Source organism: Xiphophorus maculatus, chromosome 12 (genome assembly GCF_002775205.1).
Source record: "Xiphophorus maculatus strain JP 163 A chromosome 12, X_maculatus-5.0-male, whole genome shotgun sequence".
NCBI lineage: Eukaryota > Metazoa > Chordata > Actinopteri > Cyprinodontiformes > Poeciliidae > Xiphophorus > Xiphophorus maculatus.
In genome coordinates, this window is record NC_036454.1 from 22,606,565 (window position 1) to 22,625,886 (window position 19,322).

At 38.2% G+C, this 19,322-nt stretch overlaps 2 protein-coding genes across 4 annotated transcripts; one reads left to right on the plus strand and one right to left on the minus strand.

The window, feature by feature from the left end:
• Positions 1–253: 253 nt before the first annotated feature.
• LOC102217870 (cGMP-dependent protein kinase 1-like) lies at positions 254–12,371 on the minus strand. 3 transcript variants are annotated; one of them, XM_023343157.1, is made up of 20 exons: positions 12,241–12,371; positions 11,690–11,882; positions 11,439–11,562; positions 11,096–11,262; positions 10,052–10,165; positions 7,206–7,311; positions 6,952–7,015; positions 6,737–6,778; positions 6,479–6,573; positions 4,571–4,636; positions 4,346–4,423; positions 4,175–4,271; positions 3,920–4,059; positions 2,765–2,854; positions 2,377–2,518; positions 2,144–2,307; positions 997–1,119; positions 778–840; positions 611–677; positions 254–518 (listed from the first exon to the last, which is right to left on the minus strand). In XM_023343157.1, the coding sequence occupies exons 2-20, from the start codon at positions 11,877–11,879 to the stop codon at positions 435–437; spliced, it is 2,016 nt and encodes a 671-aa protein (XP_023198925.1). In that variant the 5' UTR covers positions 11,880–11,882; positions 12,241–12,371; the 3' UTR covers positions 254–434. The 3 variants fall into 3 exon arrangements, with proteins under 3 accessions (XP_023198925.1, XP_023198924.1, XP_023198926.1); XM_023343156.1 differs by having other exon boundaries at positions 6,737–6,814; XM_023343158.1 differs by lacking the exons at positions 254–518; positions 611–677; positions 778–840 and having other exon boundaries at positions 1,003–1,119; positions 2,148–2,307; positions 6,737–6,814.
• Positions 12,372–13,453: 1,082 nt separating this feature from the next.
• Positions 13,454–19,018, plus strand: LOC102235073 (ubiquitin-like protein 4A). Its single transcript, XM_005808490.3, has 4 exons — positions 13,454–13,648; positions 16,992–17,097; positions 17,189–17,397; positions 18,379–19,018. The coding sequence occupies exons 1-4, from the start codon at positions 13,601–13,603 to the stop codon at positions 18,484–18,486; spliced, it is 471 nt and encodes a 156-aa protein (XP_005808547.1). The 5' UTR covers positions 13,454–13,600; the 3' UTR covers positions 18,487–19,018.
• Positions 19,019–19,322: the final 304 nt, after the last annotated feature.

The following is a 19,322-nucleotide window of genomic DNA, read 5'->3' on the forward strand; positions in this document are numbered from 1 at the left end:
CACAAGTAACAAATACACACAGGCCAAATCAACCTTAGATTTGTGATTTCCATTAACGCCTGCGCATGAGTTACTTTATTTTGAAGTTAGAACGCACACTTCCTTTTCCTCCATTTGGAGATTTTGTTTTGCAAGACTTGAACAGGAGCAAACGTCGGCCTTTGGCTCCACTTCTACTTTTTAGGAAGACACCGCCCCACAAGTCTCACTACAAGAAAGGACACTGGAGAGGGAGATAATCGTACAACATATTTGTTTATTGATTTTCTTTGGACTGCAGCAAAAAAAATCACAGAATTCTTATGCGTGTAAATTTATAAAGGTTTTCTGCGTCTGAAACAGTCTAAGCTTTCTGGTGGAGGAGGGGGGTTAATGTCTCAAGCAGCATCTGCAGGTACTGCCTCAGGAAAAGTGTCTCGGTCTGAAATCTGTGATCAGAAATCCTCCCAGTTCGTGCAGAGCTCCACTGCCTCTGCAGAGTAAAGTGCGCATGTAGCGCTTTGCAGAGGAAGGTTGACCTGCAAGGCAATGCAGCAGAGTAAATAAACAAACAAACGAAAAATTAATGACAAAACAGAAAATGAAGTGAGTCAAACTCATTATGTCATACTTTTGGAATAAGTGGAGGGATTAATTTTCTTTTGCAGAGTCCATCCCAGTTGAATCCATCAAACCACCTGAAGAAAAACAGAGTACCATCATTGTCATCACCGGCAACACTGCGTTTCCAAGCAGAGCCCAGAATCTGTATTTAATGAAATCAATCCATGCTCTCACTTGTGCTTCTGAATGGCCTTGGCCCCGTTTCTCTGGCTGCCCAGTCTCTCTGAAGGGTTGCCCCTGGGTGATGAGAAGCAAAACAAAAATAAACAAGCTATGAATTAATCACCCACTTCATGTCTTCAAGCGATGGAAGCAGGATAAAGATGAAGAAACACTAAAATCCATCGAAATACAGGTTTTTGATTTTCTATTCTTATTAGAAAGTATTTATACCTGCAAAGCTTCTGTATGAAATCACAGGCGTCTTTGCGGAATGACTTTGGGAATTCGATCTGATCGATACCATTAACAGTGGCGGTGAGAATCTTCAGCGGGTCAGAGCCATCGAATGGGAGCCTGGACAGAGAAACACAATCCAGTCGGGAACCTTTGATCTACTGTGATTCGCAAAAAGTATGCACACCCCCTGAATTTTCCCACATTATGTATGGTTACAACCATAAACCTGAATGCATTTATATGGTTTCTTTTGGGACGGATAAAATAGAGGTGGATAATTATAAGGTGGAAAGAAACCAATAAATGTTTTTTGAAATTTGTGTTTCAAAAACCATTATTCAAAGCCTTGTAGAACTATATTTTGCTTAAAATACAGCTTTAAGGGGCCATCTACCAGCTTTTACATCAAACCCTGTTTGACAAATATGGCAAAATTTCTTTGCTTTATTTCTTCTTGGCAAAGCAACTCAAACTTAGTCAGACTGGATGGAGAGCATCTATGTGTAATTATCAAATCCAGGGATTTCAGATTTCCTTTATGCCTATCTAGATCATTTGAACACATTAGTATATCTTTTTCAAAACCCCTCCATTGTGGCTCTGACTGTTTTCTACAAGTTATATAGTGTTTTACAAGTTCAGCTTTGGTCCCATGAGACTAAAGAATGTTCTTCCTCGTGTTCCATAAGTTTTCTCTTTTGGATAACTAATGAACATCTTGATGAGATGTTCAAATCTCTGGATGACGATTCAGAGCACATTCCAACTTTAAGTGTCTCCATAACTTTAGAGAAATGTATCTGCTATATTCACAGGTCTTCACGATGCCTCTCCTTCACTAATGTTCTCTAATCTACCTTAAAAATGAACTCCGCCTTACTAATTTACCAATTCCTAATTCCCTAGAGTTTATTTACACTAATTAGAGTAAAGGAGCTGATGGCAAATTCATAACGTTTCAGATTTTTCTTTGCATCACAATAAATCCCAATAAAGCCCATCATAGTGTGTGGTTGTAGTCTGAATGTGAAAACCCCCAAGATGTCAAATCTCTTGACAAGTCTCTTACTTTTTACTTTAACATCATCACCCCCAACAAACACTTTAACAAATAATGACTCCTCAAACATTAAAAGCTTACCTACCGCTGAGAAGCTCAAACACAAAAACACCCAGAGACCAGAGATCTGCGGATGTACTGTGGCCTTTGCTCAGGATAATTTCAGGTGCCATGTAGCCCAGTGTGCCGCAGAACGTCCACGTCTTCTTACCCACCTCAACCCTCTTCAGACATCTGGAGCCAATCTACGGTACACATCCATACGGTCAGCATTACCACGATTAAACATTGAGCTTGAATCAGTTTGTAGTTACCAGTTTGCCATAACCCTGCTCATCCAGAACAATGTTTTCAGGCTTGACATCTCTAAACACGACTCCTCGACAGTGAAGAAAACTCAAGGCCTCGACAACACAAGCTGTGTAGAACTTGGTGCTGCCGTCGTCAATGGATCCTCTGAAAAATAAAGACGTTATCAGTCTGAGAAAATCAATAAAAACAGCTGTCATTGACCAAAGCATTACAACTAACAACATAACAACTAGCAACAAAAGGTGACATGACAAAAGCCAAAACAATCAGTGGCTTTTGTTTCATTGTAATAAAGTCTGAATGAAAACAGTGAGACTGGCATTGATTATTTTCAGTGCACATGATAAAACGTGACCTCGCTGTCAGCTTGCTGTAGTTTCACATACTCACTTCTCTTTGAGTAGGCGAGACAAATTCCCACCCAGACAAGCTTCTGTCAAACTATAAAGATGGTCAGCATCTCTGAACGTCTTGTACAGTCTGTAATCAAAATATAAAGAAAATTGTTAAAGTCACCATTCTACATGAATGCTTTCCCCTTTTTCATATTGTAACCATTTTAATTGACTTGTATTTAAAGTATTTAAGAGGAGTTTTATTTGGCAGACAAATAAAAGTAATGCATATCTATGAACCTGAAGGGAAATTATACTTTGTTTGTTGGCTTAGAGCATTATTTTAGTGTTAGACTTTGGCTTTTGGTTTAGTTCGATCCTTTTGTTTTCCCCTGAGTTCCCTTTGTGTTATTTTGTGTCAGTTAGTCACTTCCCCTCAGCTTGTCAGTTTGTTACTCACCCATCTACTCTTCATTCTCTCGATTAATCTCATAGTTATCTTGTCGCTGAATCACCTTCTTGTCATTTAAGGGTCAGTCCGTTGAATCACCTCCTTGTCAGATCTTTTTATTGTTGTGTGCATCCATGCTAACTCTCTTGTACTCCTGTTTCTTAATTGTTCCTGTGGAGACAAGTTTGTCTCCTTGTGCTTGTCTCTTGTTTTGTGAGTTTCATTCTAATAAATGATCATCTCCATTAATCTGACTGCCTTTTTCCTGTCTGTGCACAACTTCTATTTGTGCTTTGATCAGCTTCTCCAGTGTTACCAAGGCCTTTATAGCTGCTTCTCTTCTTGTACAGCCAGCCAGTTTGGGTGGGTGGTCACGTCTTGGTAGGTATACAGTTGTCCCATACTCTTTTAACATTCAGGTGACAGAACAGTGCACCTGTCTGCTGTGTTCCTTGGTTTTCGTGATGCCTTTTGTGTAATATTGTTCTCTAACAAACAAAATTTGAGGCCTTCGAAATATTGATTTAAAAAACAAATGCCACACTGAGATTTTTATGCCTAAAAAAGCTTGAAAACCACTTCTTCAAATGTTGCTACAATTATGTGTTTTCTGTGTTGGGCTCTCCCAAAAAAAAAAAAAAATCCTAACAGATACAGATTAAGGTTTATGGTTGTGGCATAACAAAGTATGAAAACGTTTAAAGGGTGTAAATACTTTTGCAATTTTTTTTTTTAAACGAGTTGCTGAATGAGTGATACCTGACAATGAATGGACAGCGGGCTTCCATCAGGATGCTGCGCTCTCTCAGAATGTGCTCACGCTGACCGCTGTTGAGAATCAGCTTCTTCTTGAGGACCCTCATGGCAAAAACACACCTGGTGTTGCTCTTTAGTTGCACCTGAAAGCAATGGGGGTGGGGCGGAATCAATACATAGCCTTGTGGAAATAAAGAATCTCAATGAGGCAGGAGCTCTGGGATCGGTGCGATTGTGAGTGAGAGATCAAGCCTTTACCAAATCCACGTGACTAAACTCCCCGAGTCCCAGGGTACGAATAATCTGGAAATCGCTTAAGGTGGAAGCTGCCAGGGAGGCAGGATCCTCCCTTGGCCTGAGGAGGAAAATACAGATGAAATTGTGTTTTTCTATGGATGTAAAATAAGATACTACTGCATTGCTTCTCACTCGACTTTTGATTCATTGCTCTGCTGCAGCTGTGGAGGGCTGTCAGATCCTGAACCTTTTATAACATCTCTAAAGGTCCTGAAACGCAAGCAAGCAAGTAGTGAAAATTCCTAATTTTTCTGGACAAAAAGAATCACAGTATGTATGCAACATATAAGAGCATAGAAACTGAATCAGATACTCTCAAAATGCATGTTATTTAGTCTGCCCAGATTGTCACCTTACCTTCTGTCTATTACCAAGCATGTCACTTCTCCAATAGCCATTACATTTACAGGCTGGATGATTTCTCTGAGAGCAGAGATAAATAAAGAAAACCATATGAATATAATTAATAAATGAGAATCAGACATGCATTCATCAACTGCAAGAAAGTAATTCATTTTTAGGCTTCACAGTCATTTTTAAAACCAAGAATTGGTTGCAGAGATTATAATTTATTCTTTATATTCTACACAGACTCAAAGATTATAGAGAAACTCAAATATAAACACAAAGTCTACAATCAAGAAGCATTGATGGTCAGAGGATGTCTTTTCACTTGCCAAGGGCAGAGCTTTTTATTTTCCTATTAGTGGTTATGGCTGATAGCTGCAGGAAGTTTGTCTTCCAAGCAATAATGATCGGTATGACAACAGCCACTGGATTGACCAATAGTCTAAACAACAGAAACATTCAGAAAGTCAGTAAAGAACCAAGAAAGAAAACTGTAAATTCACTAATATAGAAAATGCTGCTAACATAGGAAATCTTCTGGAGATAGTACTGATCAACTTAAGATTCAAAGATCCTCGTTTTTTAACAAAGATTCATAAGTAAAAATTATTCAGATGTGTTACCACAGCCTCAAAGATCCAGACTGTCCACAAATGAAAGACAATTGTTTAGAATAATCGGGAACGATTTACAGACCAGGACTGCACAGTGGCGCAGTTAGTAGCACTGTTGCCTTGCAGCAAGAAGGTCCTGGGTTCAATTCCCGGCCCAGGGTCTTTCTGCATGGAGTTTAGTTTGCATGTTCTCTCTGTACATGTGTGGGTTCTCTCTGGGTACTCTGGCTTCCTCCCCCAGTCCAAAAACATGACTGTCAAGTAAAATGGTCTCTCTAAATTCTCCCTAGTGTGTGTGCATGGTTGTTTGTCTTGTCTGTCGCTGTGTTTTTCAAACAGGGAAACATGAAGTTTCTGGAACTGAATCTTTGTGGACAATTTACACAATTTTCCACCATTAGGAGCCTGGTCCCTTAATGCAAGGCAGGATGGATCTGTGCTTTCACCTCATTTAAGCTCAATCCTGCTCCAACCATCTGAATGTTGCTGCTGAGATTGAGACCCAACAGACCAGACAAACTTTTGTCAACCTGTTGACCAGTTTTACTGAGCCTGTGAGATTTGTAACCCCAGTTTACTGTTTTTGTCTGATAGGTGTTGCCTCTCTATCATCTTGAACCAGTCTGCCCATTCTCATCTGAGCCCTAACATCAGCAGGGCATTTTTTTGTCCACATTACGGAAATATGCACAATAGTTTATATTTTTCTAACCACTATTTGTAAACCTGAGAGATGGTTGTGCATGAAAGTCCCAGTCACAGAAAGCCCCAGCAGTTTCTGCACTGCAAAAAATCTCAACCCTAACAAGTACTTTTGGTCTAGTTTCTAGTGCAAATATCTTAGTACAAAGAAGTAAGACAAAATTAACTTACAAGTAGCTTTTCAGCAAGAAATAGGAGCTTGTTTTAAGTGAATAATTCTTTAATATTGATGACAAAGTCCTAGTTCCACTGGCAAATGATCTCACATGGAACATGGCAAAAATATCTTGTTATAAGTAAAATGGAACAAGTACTTTTTCATCAATATTAAGAAATTACTTACTTAAAACAACAATGGTAAGATTTTGTGTTTTTGAGGTGAAACATTAAGACTAACCTGCATGGCACAAACAGCAATGTACAAAGTTTCTTAAATCCCTCTTTTTCCCACCCTGATGCTCCGTTTGAATGTTAGTCCCATGTGAGTGGCAGATTTGTGTCAATAGGTTGTGTCATAGTAACAAAGTGGCACATGTGTGTATACATATTTAATTCTCTATATATAGTGATATCTTTGATGCTCACTAACTCTGTTTCTTACCCCCAAAGAGCTTTTTCTCCAAACCACTGTCTCTCTGAGAGCTCGGCCAAAACGATCTGCTCCTGATGGCCTGGCTTCTTCTCTGTCACACTCACCTAAAGGAAAAATGGTGATGAACACTGCAGAAAAGAGCCACAGTCTATTTTCCCTTTCATAAAATAATTACTATTGCTGCTCTGACATTTGGACTCAGTCTAAGCCCATTTCACTGAAAGTCTCTTTCTAGCTGAGCTGCTGTTAGAGAACATTTAACTTTACCTGGCCTTTGCTAATGATGTAGAAGGTGTCTCCGACAGCTCCCTGTCGAAAGACGTAGTCGCCATCTGAGTAATTTGTCTACAGCAGAAGGAATTTTAAAAAAGCAAGAAAAGAAAAGAACAGCGAATGTCTTCACTTTTCCACAGACGTGACACAAAGGAAGATTGAAGCTGAAAATGTTACCGAATTCTGTTAAAAAATAAATCAATCTGTACCTCTTGCACCTGATCAAACAGTTTACTGATGACATCGTCTGGCAACGACTGGAGAAAGGGAATGCTGCGCACAGACACAAAAAAGACACAATAACATTTTTTTTTATGAAAATAATTTTTTACTTTCATAAAAAAAAGGAAAAATCCTAATCTATATTTCAACGATTTCTTACAAACAAAATAACAACAGAGATCTGGGGAGAATAAATGGAAGCAGCAGACAATATTTAGAGTTTCGGGGGTCTGATGTTCACCTTCTCAGCAGGTCCACTGAATGAGAAAGACGGCTGAGGCCACACTGTGTGAGAACAGAGTGGTAACTCTTGCGGTCGATAGCCCACAGCTTGCTGTCTGTTTGTGCTGCAGATCAAAAGACAAAGGCAAGAGGAAATGATAAAGGTTGTGTCAGTGACACGGGCGCTCTGATATAAACACTATGGACAATAGCAAAGACTCACGCCGCCTGCAGCCCGTTGTGGCTGAAGAGCAAAGCTACAGCTATGCACTCAGACAGTTTAGGTCAGGGCTGCATTAAAAATGTCTCCCTTTTCCCTCTTACAGAGGACACTGAAGATAAATCTAATCTAATTCCCTCCACCATAAATACCCCCTTTCTTTATAATAGAGTTTGAAAGTGGTGTAAATTAATAATGACCCATATTGATTGGTTCATGGAAGCTTCCTGCAAACGGAAGTAGATGTCCTCGAGACGCTCTAATTACATCCAATGTCTAATCAGATGGTCCTGCCCTGATATCTTAATTTCCCCATTAGAATATTCTCTGTGTGCTCCTAATTTATCACCACATGACATCTCATTGTTGGCTACTGCTTTTTATTTCAAATCTACTTCGTTCAAGTCATATGGGCCTTTCTCAAAGCACGTCTTTATGCTCTTGTCTCACACAGAAAGCTTTGCAGACATTTAAACCTCTAGCTTTTTCAAATTTTGTTGTAATGCAGCTACAAATTATAATATGTTATATTTTGTATGATAGACAAACACATTAGCTCAGAATTGTAAAGTTTAAGATAAAAGAGACATGAATTTCACATTTTAATTGTTTTTTTACCAGTAAAAATCTGAAAAGAGATCAATTGTTTTCAATTCAGCTCCGGTCAGATAAATTTAAAGCTTCTTCCCATGGCACATTTAAGCGACCACCTTCTCCATTATTATACTTGAAATTCAGCAAAAGGCAAGAATGAGAAAAAAAGATATCAAAGGTTGATATCTACACGTAGAGCACTATGTATGGTGGAAAACTCGCACTCCACATCACCCTAAACAACCCATCCTCTCTATGAAACATGGAGGTGGCAGCATCATGCAGTGGGGATGCTTTTCTTCAGTAGGGGAAGGGAAGTTGTTCGAAGTTGAGATGAAGATGGTGGAGATAAACACACAACAATCCTTAAAGAAGATCTGTTAGAGTCTGTAGAAAAGTTCTCACTGGGGCCGATTTTTAATGCAATTAATCACGTTAGAATTTGAATTTCAACGTTTCTGGTCTGCCCGTATATCTGACGCGCCAGGGACATCCCCAAGCAAAAGCAATGGGTGACAACGCTGCTTCTTTTGGCCCATAAAGGGTTAATTTTTACTTCAGACAACAACATGATGGAACACTGGAAAAAAACTATTGTTGTGTGCAAGTTGTGCTAAAAGGAGCCTATCACCAAAGCTATTCCAGCCTACAATACCATCTCAATGCACAACAAGTTGCAGCAAGAACAGGCGTCCATATTTCTGAAGAAGTATTTGTTCAAAGATCCATGAATGATCATGGGTTCCTAAAACACCTGAAGCCTGAAAATTTATAATAGCACTTTACACTGATCTGATAGTTGAATAACCTAAAAACTGATTAAAAATAATAAACATTTGTTGTTGAGCTCTTAAGAGTTTTTGAATTGAAAATTATGCTTATTTTGTCAATATGTAGTTTTTGATTAAAGTGCGATTAAATGCAGACCCTGCAATTAACTCGATTAAACATTTTAATCAAGTCCCACCAGTAATACTGTAATAATAATAAGCTACCTGAGCAGGGTGTACTATGCACAGGTTTTCCCACTGTTTTGCATCTGTTACAGAAAATCCTAATACAATACTGTAAAGTTTCTGGTTGTAATGGTAATAAATAAATAAAAAAATGTTTACCTGGCTCTAATACTATTGCACGTCATTGTATATCTGTATGACTTGAATCTGACAGATATCCTGTATCACCACACCAAAGCCTCACTGGCAGCGTCAAACACAAAGCGAAACTATTTTCAGGTCAGGAAGGAGATGAGCACGGTGGGCCCTGAGCGAATCTAAAGGGAAAGGATGACAATAATGGGCAGGGAACAAAGGAGGACAGGCTGTCACCGTGAGTTGAGGATTGTTACCAGGGAGCAGACAGATAGCTGAGAGCGGTAAATTGGAATGGCTGGCTGCTCTCAAGATAAAGAAAGCAGCTGAAAGAGAGAATTAGATGCTCAGTGATGGCAAATAAAGTGATGTTTCTTCCATTTACACTGATCCCAGCCGCTTCCACAGCCTGTTTACCCACAGCTAATATTTATTTATTTGTGAAACCAGGCCAGATATCTGTGGTGACAGCTGAGAAAGTTTTTTCCCACAGGGCTGAGATCGGATGAGGGGAAGAAATGAAAGAGCAATGTTTGTGTTAAAAGGATTTGTCCACTTCTTTTTTTTTTTTAAATGTGGGAGCTAAGGGATATTTTCAGAGAGCATTTATTTTGTAAATGTTCTGACTAATGCATGCTTGTGGAGAGAAGACCGCTGGCTTATGCAGCAAAGCATTACATGTTTGAAATTCCCCACATCTCTGAAAAAGAAGAAAAAAAAGAAACATGTGAATGCGCAGTGCTGTCTATGATTTCAAAAGAGTCTTTGATTTTAAATTCCACAGACGTCCTCCGTCTCACACCGCACCAGAGCTCTGTATTCTTGTGATCTTCACAATAATTATTTATTTTCCATCCAAGTCAAAATGAATCAAGAAGGGGCCCCCCATCAGTTTTCCCTGTGGCATTCCTCGAGTGATAATTGTACTTCGTTGTAAAAAGACGTCAACACAACGCCTACCTGAGACAGAGTAGGTGTGGGTGGAGTCGTAGAGGAGCGCCAACTCTCCAAACATGTCCTCCGGCTCAAAGGTGAGCACCTTCTGTCCATCTTTTGTCACGTCCAGTCTTCCTTCTGCCAAGAAAATAAATAAAAAATATTTACAACATTTAAACACCTACGCATCTTTTCATGATACCAAAACACAAAAGATATTATTATTGAGGTTTTTATATGACCAACATAAAGTAGTGCACGATTGTGAAGTAGAAGAGAAGGAGTATGTGGTTTTCAAAATTATTTATCAATGAAAAAACTTAAAAGTTAATATTTGCTACAATTATGGTCATAAGGAAGTCATTTTGGATATGTCTCTACCAGAGCTGTACAGTCTGTAAAACAGCTTAAGCATATGTAAAAATCAGTTTTAATGATTTTTACAAATTCTCAATTGAATTTGGGTCTAGACTTTGACTAGGCCATTCCTACACATGAGCATACTTTGATCTAAACTAAACAATCCCATTGTAGCACTGAGAGAATGTTTAATGCCATTGTCCTGCTGGAAGCTGAACTTTTGAACCACTCCACTTTCACAGATTGCTACTGGAGTTTAAGGGATATGAGTGTTATGTAAGATGCAGACATTTAAATACTTGCCGTGTACGTTTGTGTTGAATAATGTGGTGTGCTTGAGGATTCAGTGTAGACACAGCTCATGGTGTAAACGACTAGAATAAAGCAGGGAGATGGCACCCACCAATAGCTGAGACCTTCCAAACACTTTCACCTCTTCAAGGAACCATTAGCCATTTTTCTGCTCCCTCCTTAGATTTCAACCCAGAATAACAGCACAGGTCCCTTTCATTTCCATAACTGTGCTTTAGAGTGGCATTCAATCTTGTCCAATCAAATCAACAGCCTGAGCCAGAACGCAACAGAATGCAAATGTTAAGAAAATAATGTAATCACATTTGCACTGGAGCACCTATAATCTAGGTTAAGTCCTGATAAACAACTTGAAGTAAGATGAATGTTGTTGATCTTAAGAAGAAAATGACTTACCTTCTAAAACAAAAGCCTGATCCCCGGAGGTCCCCTCCTGGAAAACAAAGCAGCCCTGATTGATGGTTGCTCGGTGCATGCAGGCAGTGACTGCCTTGATTTCTTCTTCATCAAGGTTCTTCAACAAGTCATTTTTCAAAAGCGCCGCCTGGATCAGCCTTCGAGATCTGAGGATATAAAGACATGACGCATATGTCACACTGTTGGTCATTTATCACCTTGAATGCAGTCTGGTGAAAGCTTGCAATAGGTCTTAAAGAGATACTTGTTGATTAGCAGTTAACGAGAGCAAGAGTTTTCACTCAGAGCTGGTGTGAACTGAGGGAACAGCGCGTGCTCTTACTCCTGGCTTTTGTCACAGCTTCTGTGCGAAACCACTGCGATTGTCATAGGGTCTGGACTGAAGGGTTCTGAAATGACTGTCTGCCTTTTTGCACTCCGGTTGTCCTCGATTTGAGCTGCAGAAGCTACAGTAGGAGAAAAACACACACACACGCACACACAACATGACAGGATTCTAGGTCAGGTTAAAGCTTGTGGCACTTGTTGCCCCTCCCAAGATATCACACATTAAAAGCATCAAATCATGTAAACCTGCAACAACTGCAGAGGGTCCAGGGAGTGAGAGGGCGGTTCTGTAGCGGTCTAGTTCTTCTTGCAGCCTACGGATGAGTTCGTCCTTTGTGTCCAACTCCAGCTCTAACTCATCTATTAGTGTGTCCCTCTGACGGAGCTCCTCAATCTTGAGCTGCAGTGCAAACTGGAGGTCCCGAAGTGTACCCATCACCTGTGTTTAGATAGATAGATAGATAGATAGATAGATAGATAGATAGATAGATAGATAGATAGATAGATAGATAGATAGATAGATAGATAGATAGATAGATAGATAGATAGATAGATAGATAGATAGATAGATAGATAGATAGATAGATAGATAGATAGATAGATAGATAGATAGATAGATAGATAGATAGATAGATTTTGTTGTGTTTTTCTATCCTCGTATTTTACTCAAAGAAAATAGAAGACAACCAGAAATGAAATTGCAATGACTCTACAGACACTTGAACAAACATAACAAAATGCAGTAAATTCAATGCACATGCACGATTTCTGGCCAAAGACACAATCCGATCTCTTACCCTGTCGATGCAGGGGTGATTGTCTCACTTGTCTCCTGCGGGTCTGTGCATGTCTGTCAGCGGACAGTCCGTGCGACAGGTGCACATCTCTTCTGTAAGAAAGCGCCCAACTGAGGGATACTCCGCTCCTCTCTCCCGCTGGCCGCGGCTGCACAGACGGCGCAGCCAGCCAATCACATGACCCACACCGTCCGGGGGAGGGAGGGGGTAATGACAAATGCATGGACTGGATCCGAACTGGGTCAATGGGTCCTTGGAGAGTGGTTGAAGAGCCCATGGGAGGTTCCGCCAAACTGAGCGAAGAACATTAATCATTTCACTGGAAGAAAGAAAAGAAGAAGTGTGCGCCAGGTCTAGACTTTTTACTTCTTCTATCAGTGTTTGTTCTGAGCGTTTTATATACGATCTTTTACTTTTTCTGTGAAATTGTGTGTTCCGTGACTTTCAGTAATTTAACTAATCATGAAAGCCATGATTAACAGAATGCTCTCGATAAATAGCACCCTTCACACACCTGATAAAGCCCCTTCTAGAAGAAAACCTTTTTGGTGTTGCATTTTATTCTATGAGAAACTCCAGAAGCAGATAGATAGATAGATAGATAGATAGATAGATAGATAGATAGATAGATAGATAGATAGATAGATAGATAGATAGATAGATAGATAGATAGATAGATAGATAGATAGATAGATAGATAGATAGATAGATAGATAGATAGATAGATAGATAGATAGATAGATAGATAGATAGATTTTTTTAAATTTATACAGTATAAGTCGTAAAAACCGTTGCCACTGCTCTATGAAAATACCATGCATCAGGTTTAAAAATGGTAACTTATAACAGACTGTTATCCTACTGTAAGACTTACACGACAAATTTATGCTTAAATGTTGTGGAGGTTGAGACTATTCAACAGAGACCCATATTACATGTTGATAAACATTGCATTTGTAATTGAAAATGTAGAGAATTGTACAAAATTGAATGGATGCAAAGCATTTGCCACTTTCTCAAAGGAATGAGAAACTGCTTTTTATGTGCGCAAGTGACACAGTGATTTGAAGATGAACAAGCAGTTTAAATAATTTCAATTCTGCTCTGAGAAGTGCACCAAAGCGACCGAGAAAAACTGCGGTACAGTATACTGGGGATATCTATTCAGAGAATGACTAGGTGTAACCAGAAGGTGGCGCTAGTGTCCGCCGAGAGCCGCTGATGCTGGAGAAGAAGATGGGCCACCGTTAAAGGGAGCAGCAGTTTTGTTACGAACTATCAAAAACCTTACTAAGAACGTTTTAATATTTAAACTTTCAACATATTTCTGCTGTGTTTCATTTGTTCGAGGTGTTAGAAAATGATCCTCACCGTGAAACCGCTTCAAGGAAAGGAGTGCAGTGTTCAGGTAACTTACACGCAGCTAATGCACACAATTGGCTAACCAGGTGAGCTAACTGCGGTGGTTCACTAACAGGCTGATGTTAATCCTACTGAAGTAAACCATAGATACGTTTTCAGTGAAATTTGCCTAAAATGCACTGCTTGGTGCAGGTAAACTCGCTTGGTGGCTAAATAAAAAGTCTCTCATGGTTAGCATGATAGCTAACCCGTTAGCAGCTTGTTGTAACATACTTTCTAAAAGCCTTTCTCTACAGGCCAATAGAGAAGATAAGGGGATAGACTGCACTCTTGAATACTTTTTTAAAATTAAAGAACAGTTTCTGAGTCTATCTGTAAATAGTTTAGTTTTCTTGCCACGATATAAGTAACACCTAACAGCAAGCCACCAGCATCTTAAAAAGTTAGATTAACACAGACTGATTACTCAAGATTGCACATAGATGTTTTCTTTTTCCTCTCATATTTTAGGCGGATAATGCTGGAAATTAATGCACAACCAAGAAATGGACTAAATAACGAAATACTACTGTTGTTTTCAGCACCACCAGGGCTAAGATTTTTGGAGAAGTCTTGGGTATGTCACCAAAAAAAAAAAAAATAGTCAGATAGGAACAATTAATATCTCAATAAAATAATTTGTTTAGGTTGAAAGTAGGACAGTTACAACTTGTGGGGAATGTTAGTGTTCTTTAATTGACATTAAACCTTTGTAAGAAACATTAACAACAGCCCAATTAAAAAATGTGAGTGGGCAATTATAGTTCAAAAAGCCATCTTGAAGTGTTCTGCTATTTTAATGTTAAGAATTGGTATCCCTTTCTTCAGTCCAAAGCTCAAAAGTAAAAAAGCTTGAAAATGCCCTGTAAATTATGTCAATGTTGGAACATAATTTAAACTTTTCATAGGCTAATAAGGCATCTACTCATTTGAACTTCTATTTATTTGCCTACAGACACTTTAAAATATTAACAGTGGGTGATGTAAAAATGTTTACTTCTGGTAAATCAAACAATTTTGTTGGACTAAAAACTTTAGAAATAAGTTCCAACCATGTGGCTGACTGAAGGATGAACATTTAAAAATATCTATCAAAGAATATTATTTGTACATTTCTTTTACACTATCACCTGGAATTTTCAAAACTGCAACCAGCAACAGTGAAAGAAAAGCTCTTTGTTTTTAGCAGTACAGCATAGACAATGGCATCATCACCAATCAAGAGATTGGAGCACAAATTAGAGTTGATAACATTTTTAACATCTTCCAATCGAATGATATGGATGCAGTGTTTTTGTTCTACCTTGAATAAATGTCTCACAAATGTGCAACTACATTTAATAAACCAGGAATTAGTTGGTAGTTTAAGAGCCCAAAAAGAGATCGCAGAACTTTGAACTGCACTAATTGTGAAAAGAGCAGAGATGTATGACTCAATCAACCAGTGGTTAGAATCATCCAATTTTCTTTTAATTTTCTCTGTTATTTCACTAAGATAAAAAAAACAACAACTCAATTTCCAGTCTTTAAATGCATCAAGCAAGATACTTTGAACTTTTATTTTAGTTGAAGTAAATCTGCTAAAAGTTACTTACATGGACTTTAATTGGGAATAATTTTGTAATAACATTTTCTGTTTTACTCAAAGCTATTACCTCTGTTAGAATTGACAAGCATTTTTCTATTTTTCTTTTTGAAAATCAGATTTGGCAGGTCATATGTCAAACAACACCTTGACTCTGTGTTGACCCTAGATGACCTGAGCGGAACAGCTCAAGCAAAGATGATTTTTGAGGAAGCAGAATATCTTCTGATTGTCATTAAACATTTGACAACTGATTAGTGTATGCACATCAGACTTTCTAATTACTGATTTCAGAAGGTTGCCATATGCCGTCTTTCACGAAGGAATTTATTTGCCGTATTGTTTGCTCCAAGCTGACGTAACTGCAGCCAGAATCAGTTCCAGATGTCACATTTGTCTTGAGTTCACAGCAGCAGTTATTTCTGAAAAATGTGCAAAGGCTGTAAATCAGCCTTGTGAACTTTTTTGTGTAATGTTATAATTATACCAGTGATTTTTTTTTTAACAAAACAAGTCAGAATCACAAACACTGTCAAAAGCAGATGGCTGTCACTTACATTTTCACAAACCAACACTGGCGAAATTTCATGTTGCTAGTTTAATCTATGATCTCATAAAAAAGGGCAAAATATGAATTTTGTTAAAGGAGTCTATTACTAGTTAATGAGTCCCATTAATATTTTTGTTAGATGTCCATGTTTGCACAAAGACTTTGGCTATGAGCTACAAGATGTTGTGACTGAAGGTTATTGTTTATCTATTAACAAATGTTACTTCTATAAAGAAAAATATCAAGATTTTCTACATCAGAGCCATAAATTCAGACTTATTTATTTTCATACAGCCAAATTGTTTGCATGACAAAATACAGTAAAATACTGTATTTGACACCCTCTCAATTTGTATCATTTCGTAGTTATCTCACTGCTGAGTTGCTTGATGTTTTCTTTCATCCTTTCTCACCGTCGTCTTCTATGCTTTCAGCCTTTGCCTCCAAGTAGTGGCTCCTCCACAAAAACTTGGTGTTAAAAATCAGTGGCAATGAAAGCATTCCCGTCTCCTCACATTTGCAAAATTGCTCTTGAACACACTGCAGAAAAGACGCCCAACTGTAAAATTGCCTGCAGACGAGATCATAACTTTCCAGTGATGCGTTTCTCAGTGAGATGGGAAGTAGGAAAAGCCAGTTTCTGATGCATCACATCATTTGGATGTTTGGTGCGTCTGTGCGGCTCATTCTGCATGTTTTGGAGTAATGCAGCTTTAGTCGCATGACGTTTTGGTGGATGGTAGGCCTCGGTCTTTCCTCCATGAAATTTAATTTGAAGACGTAAAAAAGATCCAGAGAGGTAAAAAAAAAAAAAATACAGTAGTAAGAATTAATTTGAATAAGATTCCAGAAATGAACATTAAAAATTAAACATTACATTGTAATCCTTTATTTTGTGATGGCAATTCACCATTGTCAAAACAGAAGTGTGGCATTAATCATATTTGAACTTTTTTTTTTTAATCGGATGATAATTATACTGTTATTATGCTGCATGTCCAGATAAATGAAATGCTTGTGTATTCTTACCCAAGCAAAGATTTTCATTCACTTGTGAATCAGATCAATTTCAGCTATTTAGCTGTCGCTCAATTGTTTGCCATGAGATCAGTATCTGGGTAACCGTCTGCAATATGGCGGACAAATAAGATATGATGGATCCAAAAGGGAATCGTGCGAAGCTGCGACTAAATCATTGCGCTGTTGATCCTGTAGGTCACCGAAGATGAGAAAGTGTCCACGGTGAAGGAGCTTGTGTCTGAACGACTGAACATCCCTGCAAACCAGCAGCGGTTACTCTACAAAGGGAAAGCGCTTGCAGGTAGATTTACCCACAAGCATCTCACAATTGATATATATCCAACCGTCCTTTTGTTTGAGGTTTTGGTAATGGATTGTCACATTTCTTTCAGACGAGCACAGACTGAGCGATTACTCCATTGGGCCTGAGGCTAAATTGAATCTTGTCATCCGTCCCGTGGGGGAGAGGGCTGCAGCTCCGGGGATGGCAGGCGGCAGCAGCAGCAACCCGCAGGGAGGAGTGTGGCAGATTGTATCCACTATACTAGCCAGACACTTCAGTCCAGCAGATGCAGCTAAAGTTCACGAACAGCTTATGAAGGTAATAATATGAATCATGTAAAAATCCACTTTTAAAAGCTGTCCTCCTTCAGCTCATCGGCAAGTACCAGAAAATAATCTCGAATTTTAATTGATCATGGTCATGACTTTAGCTTCATTTGCAGAATGTAAATGCAATATGAAGAAGATAAATGCTTTTCAAAACTTTAGCTTACAATTCTATCTTACGTGGAAGTGCAAGATTAATATTTATAGAAAAATGATCATTAAAAGTTGGTGTGTTTTTTTGTGTGGACTGAAAGGGGTTCCAAATGAGGAAAATGTTTATTTTAAATTATGTACTTTTATCAACATAAAAAAAAATATATATATATATATATATATATAAATATTCCATTTTAAAAATATTTACCAAATCTTTTTTTCCCACACTTTTATCAACTACATTCTTGCTCAAAATGATTCATACTCTGGTTAGATTTAGGTTTAAAATTATTTTTATTCAACCAAGAAAATATTTCTGTTTTGCGGATGACAATAAAGTGATGCTAAGTCATATTTTAAAATAAAATCTTGAAGAGCCATATGCGTAGGCTACAGTCTCTGGTTCGATTCCCAGCCAGAGGCCATTTCCAGCATGTCTTCCCCTTCTCTCTCTGCCCTTCTTCCTGTCCAGCTGCTAATGAATAAAGTTCCAGAAAACCTTTTAAAAAATGATTCATAAATTAATAAAATAATGGCATGTTGAATATGTTGAATACCCTTCTTAGTAATCAATGAGAATTCTTTAGGATTGCTGATCATTTTAATTGTCTACTCAATTTTTACCATTTTTCTTTTGTGAAAATTTCCAAGCCTATTAGGTTGGAAAGCCTCCATCCCATCACTCTAATCTGAAGCTCCCTCCTAAGATGTTTTTTTTTTTAATGACATTTTCAATATCTTCAGGTACTGTATGTTATCATGTTGTCTTCTGTTTCTCACCGTTACCTTTTTTTTGTCCCTCTTCTATTCCCTTAAGGATTATGAACGTTCACTTCGACAGCTCAGCCTCGATGATATTGAGCGCTTGGCGGGGAGACTCCTTCACCCTGAAGGCGAGAGCATGGACACCTCTTACATGGACTAACCATTCATAACTGAATTCTTCTGATGTTTTTCTGTTGAGTTATTTTCAGTGCTTGAAGATACCGTGTTTAGACGGGGAGAAAGGAAAGGATCAGTTGAATTTCAGGGATATCCTGGCGTTTGCCTGATCTCCAGCTGAGTGATCACATTGACAGCTGAATATCTCGGCTTTTTTCCTGTTTTTTTTAGCCGCCCAGATAAAAAGGACTTGGATATGAGAAGATGTGGCCCTTTTTTCCTCTGGCCTTCATCATTGTTGGGTGTTAATGACTCACAGCCTGATCACACAAGATCTGAATACAATGGAATAATTTATGCTGTTATTTTCACATGATCTCTGGCTGCTACATTTCCTCGGGCATACTAACTTCTACAGGAGGGTATTTATTATTGTCTTGAGTGATAACTTTTATCTTTTTCCAAGAATTGTGGGCAACATGTCTTATCCCATAATATACTGTTCACCATTGTATGATTTGTAAATATATTTGTTTATATATATGTTTGCAAACATTAAAACTGAAAAAATCACTTTCACCTTAATTTATGGGCTGGTCTTTGTTTATTTATTTATTTATTTATTTATTTATTTATTTATTTATTGTATTATTTTAAGACTCTTAGAAGAGGTCATAATAGGGGACAACTATGTGGAATAATCTTTATTTTCAAATTTTTTTTTATAAATGTTAGATCCTTTTTTTAAAATTAAAAAATGTTTAGAGAAGGATTTCAAAAGATGGCACCTAGCGGTTGAATTTTCTTCCAACCAATCCCACGTCAGGAGAACTCGTGATGTCAGTTTTCTGACCAATCATATTTATGAATAGTTCTATG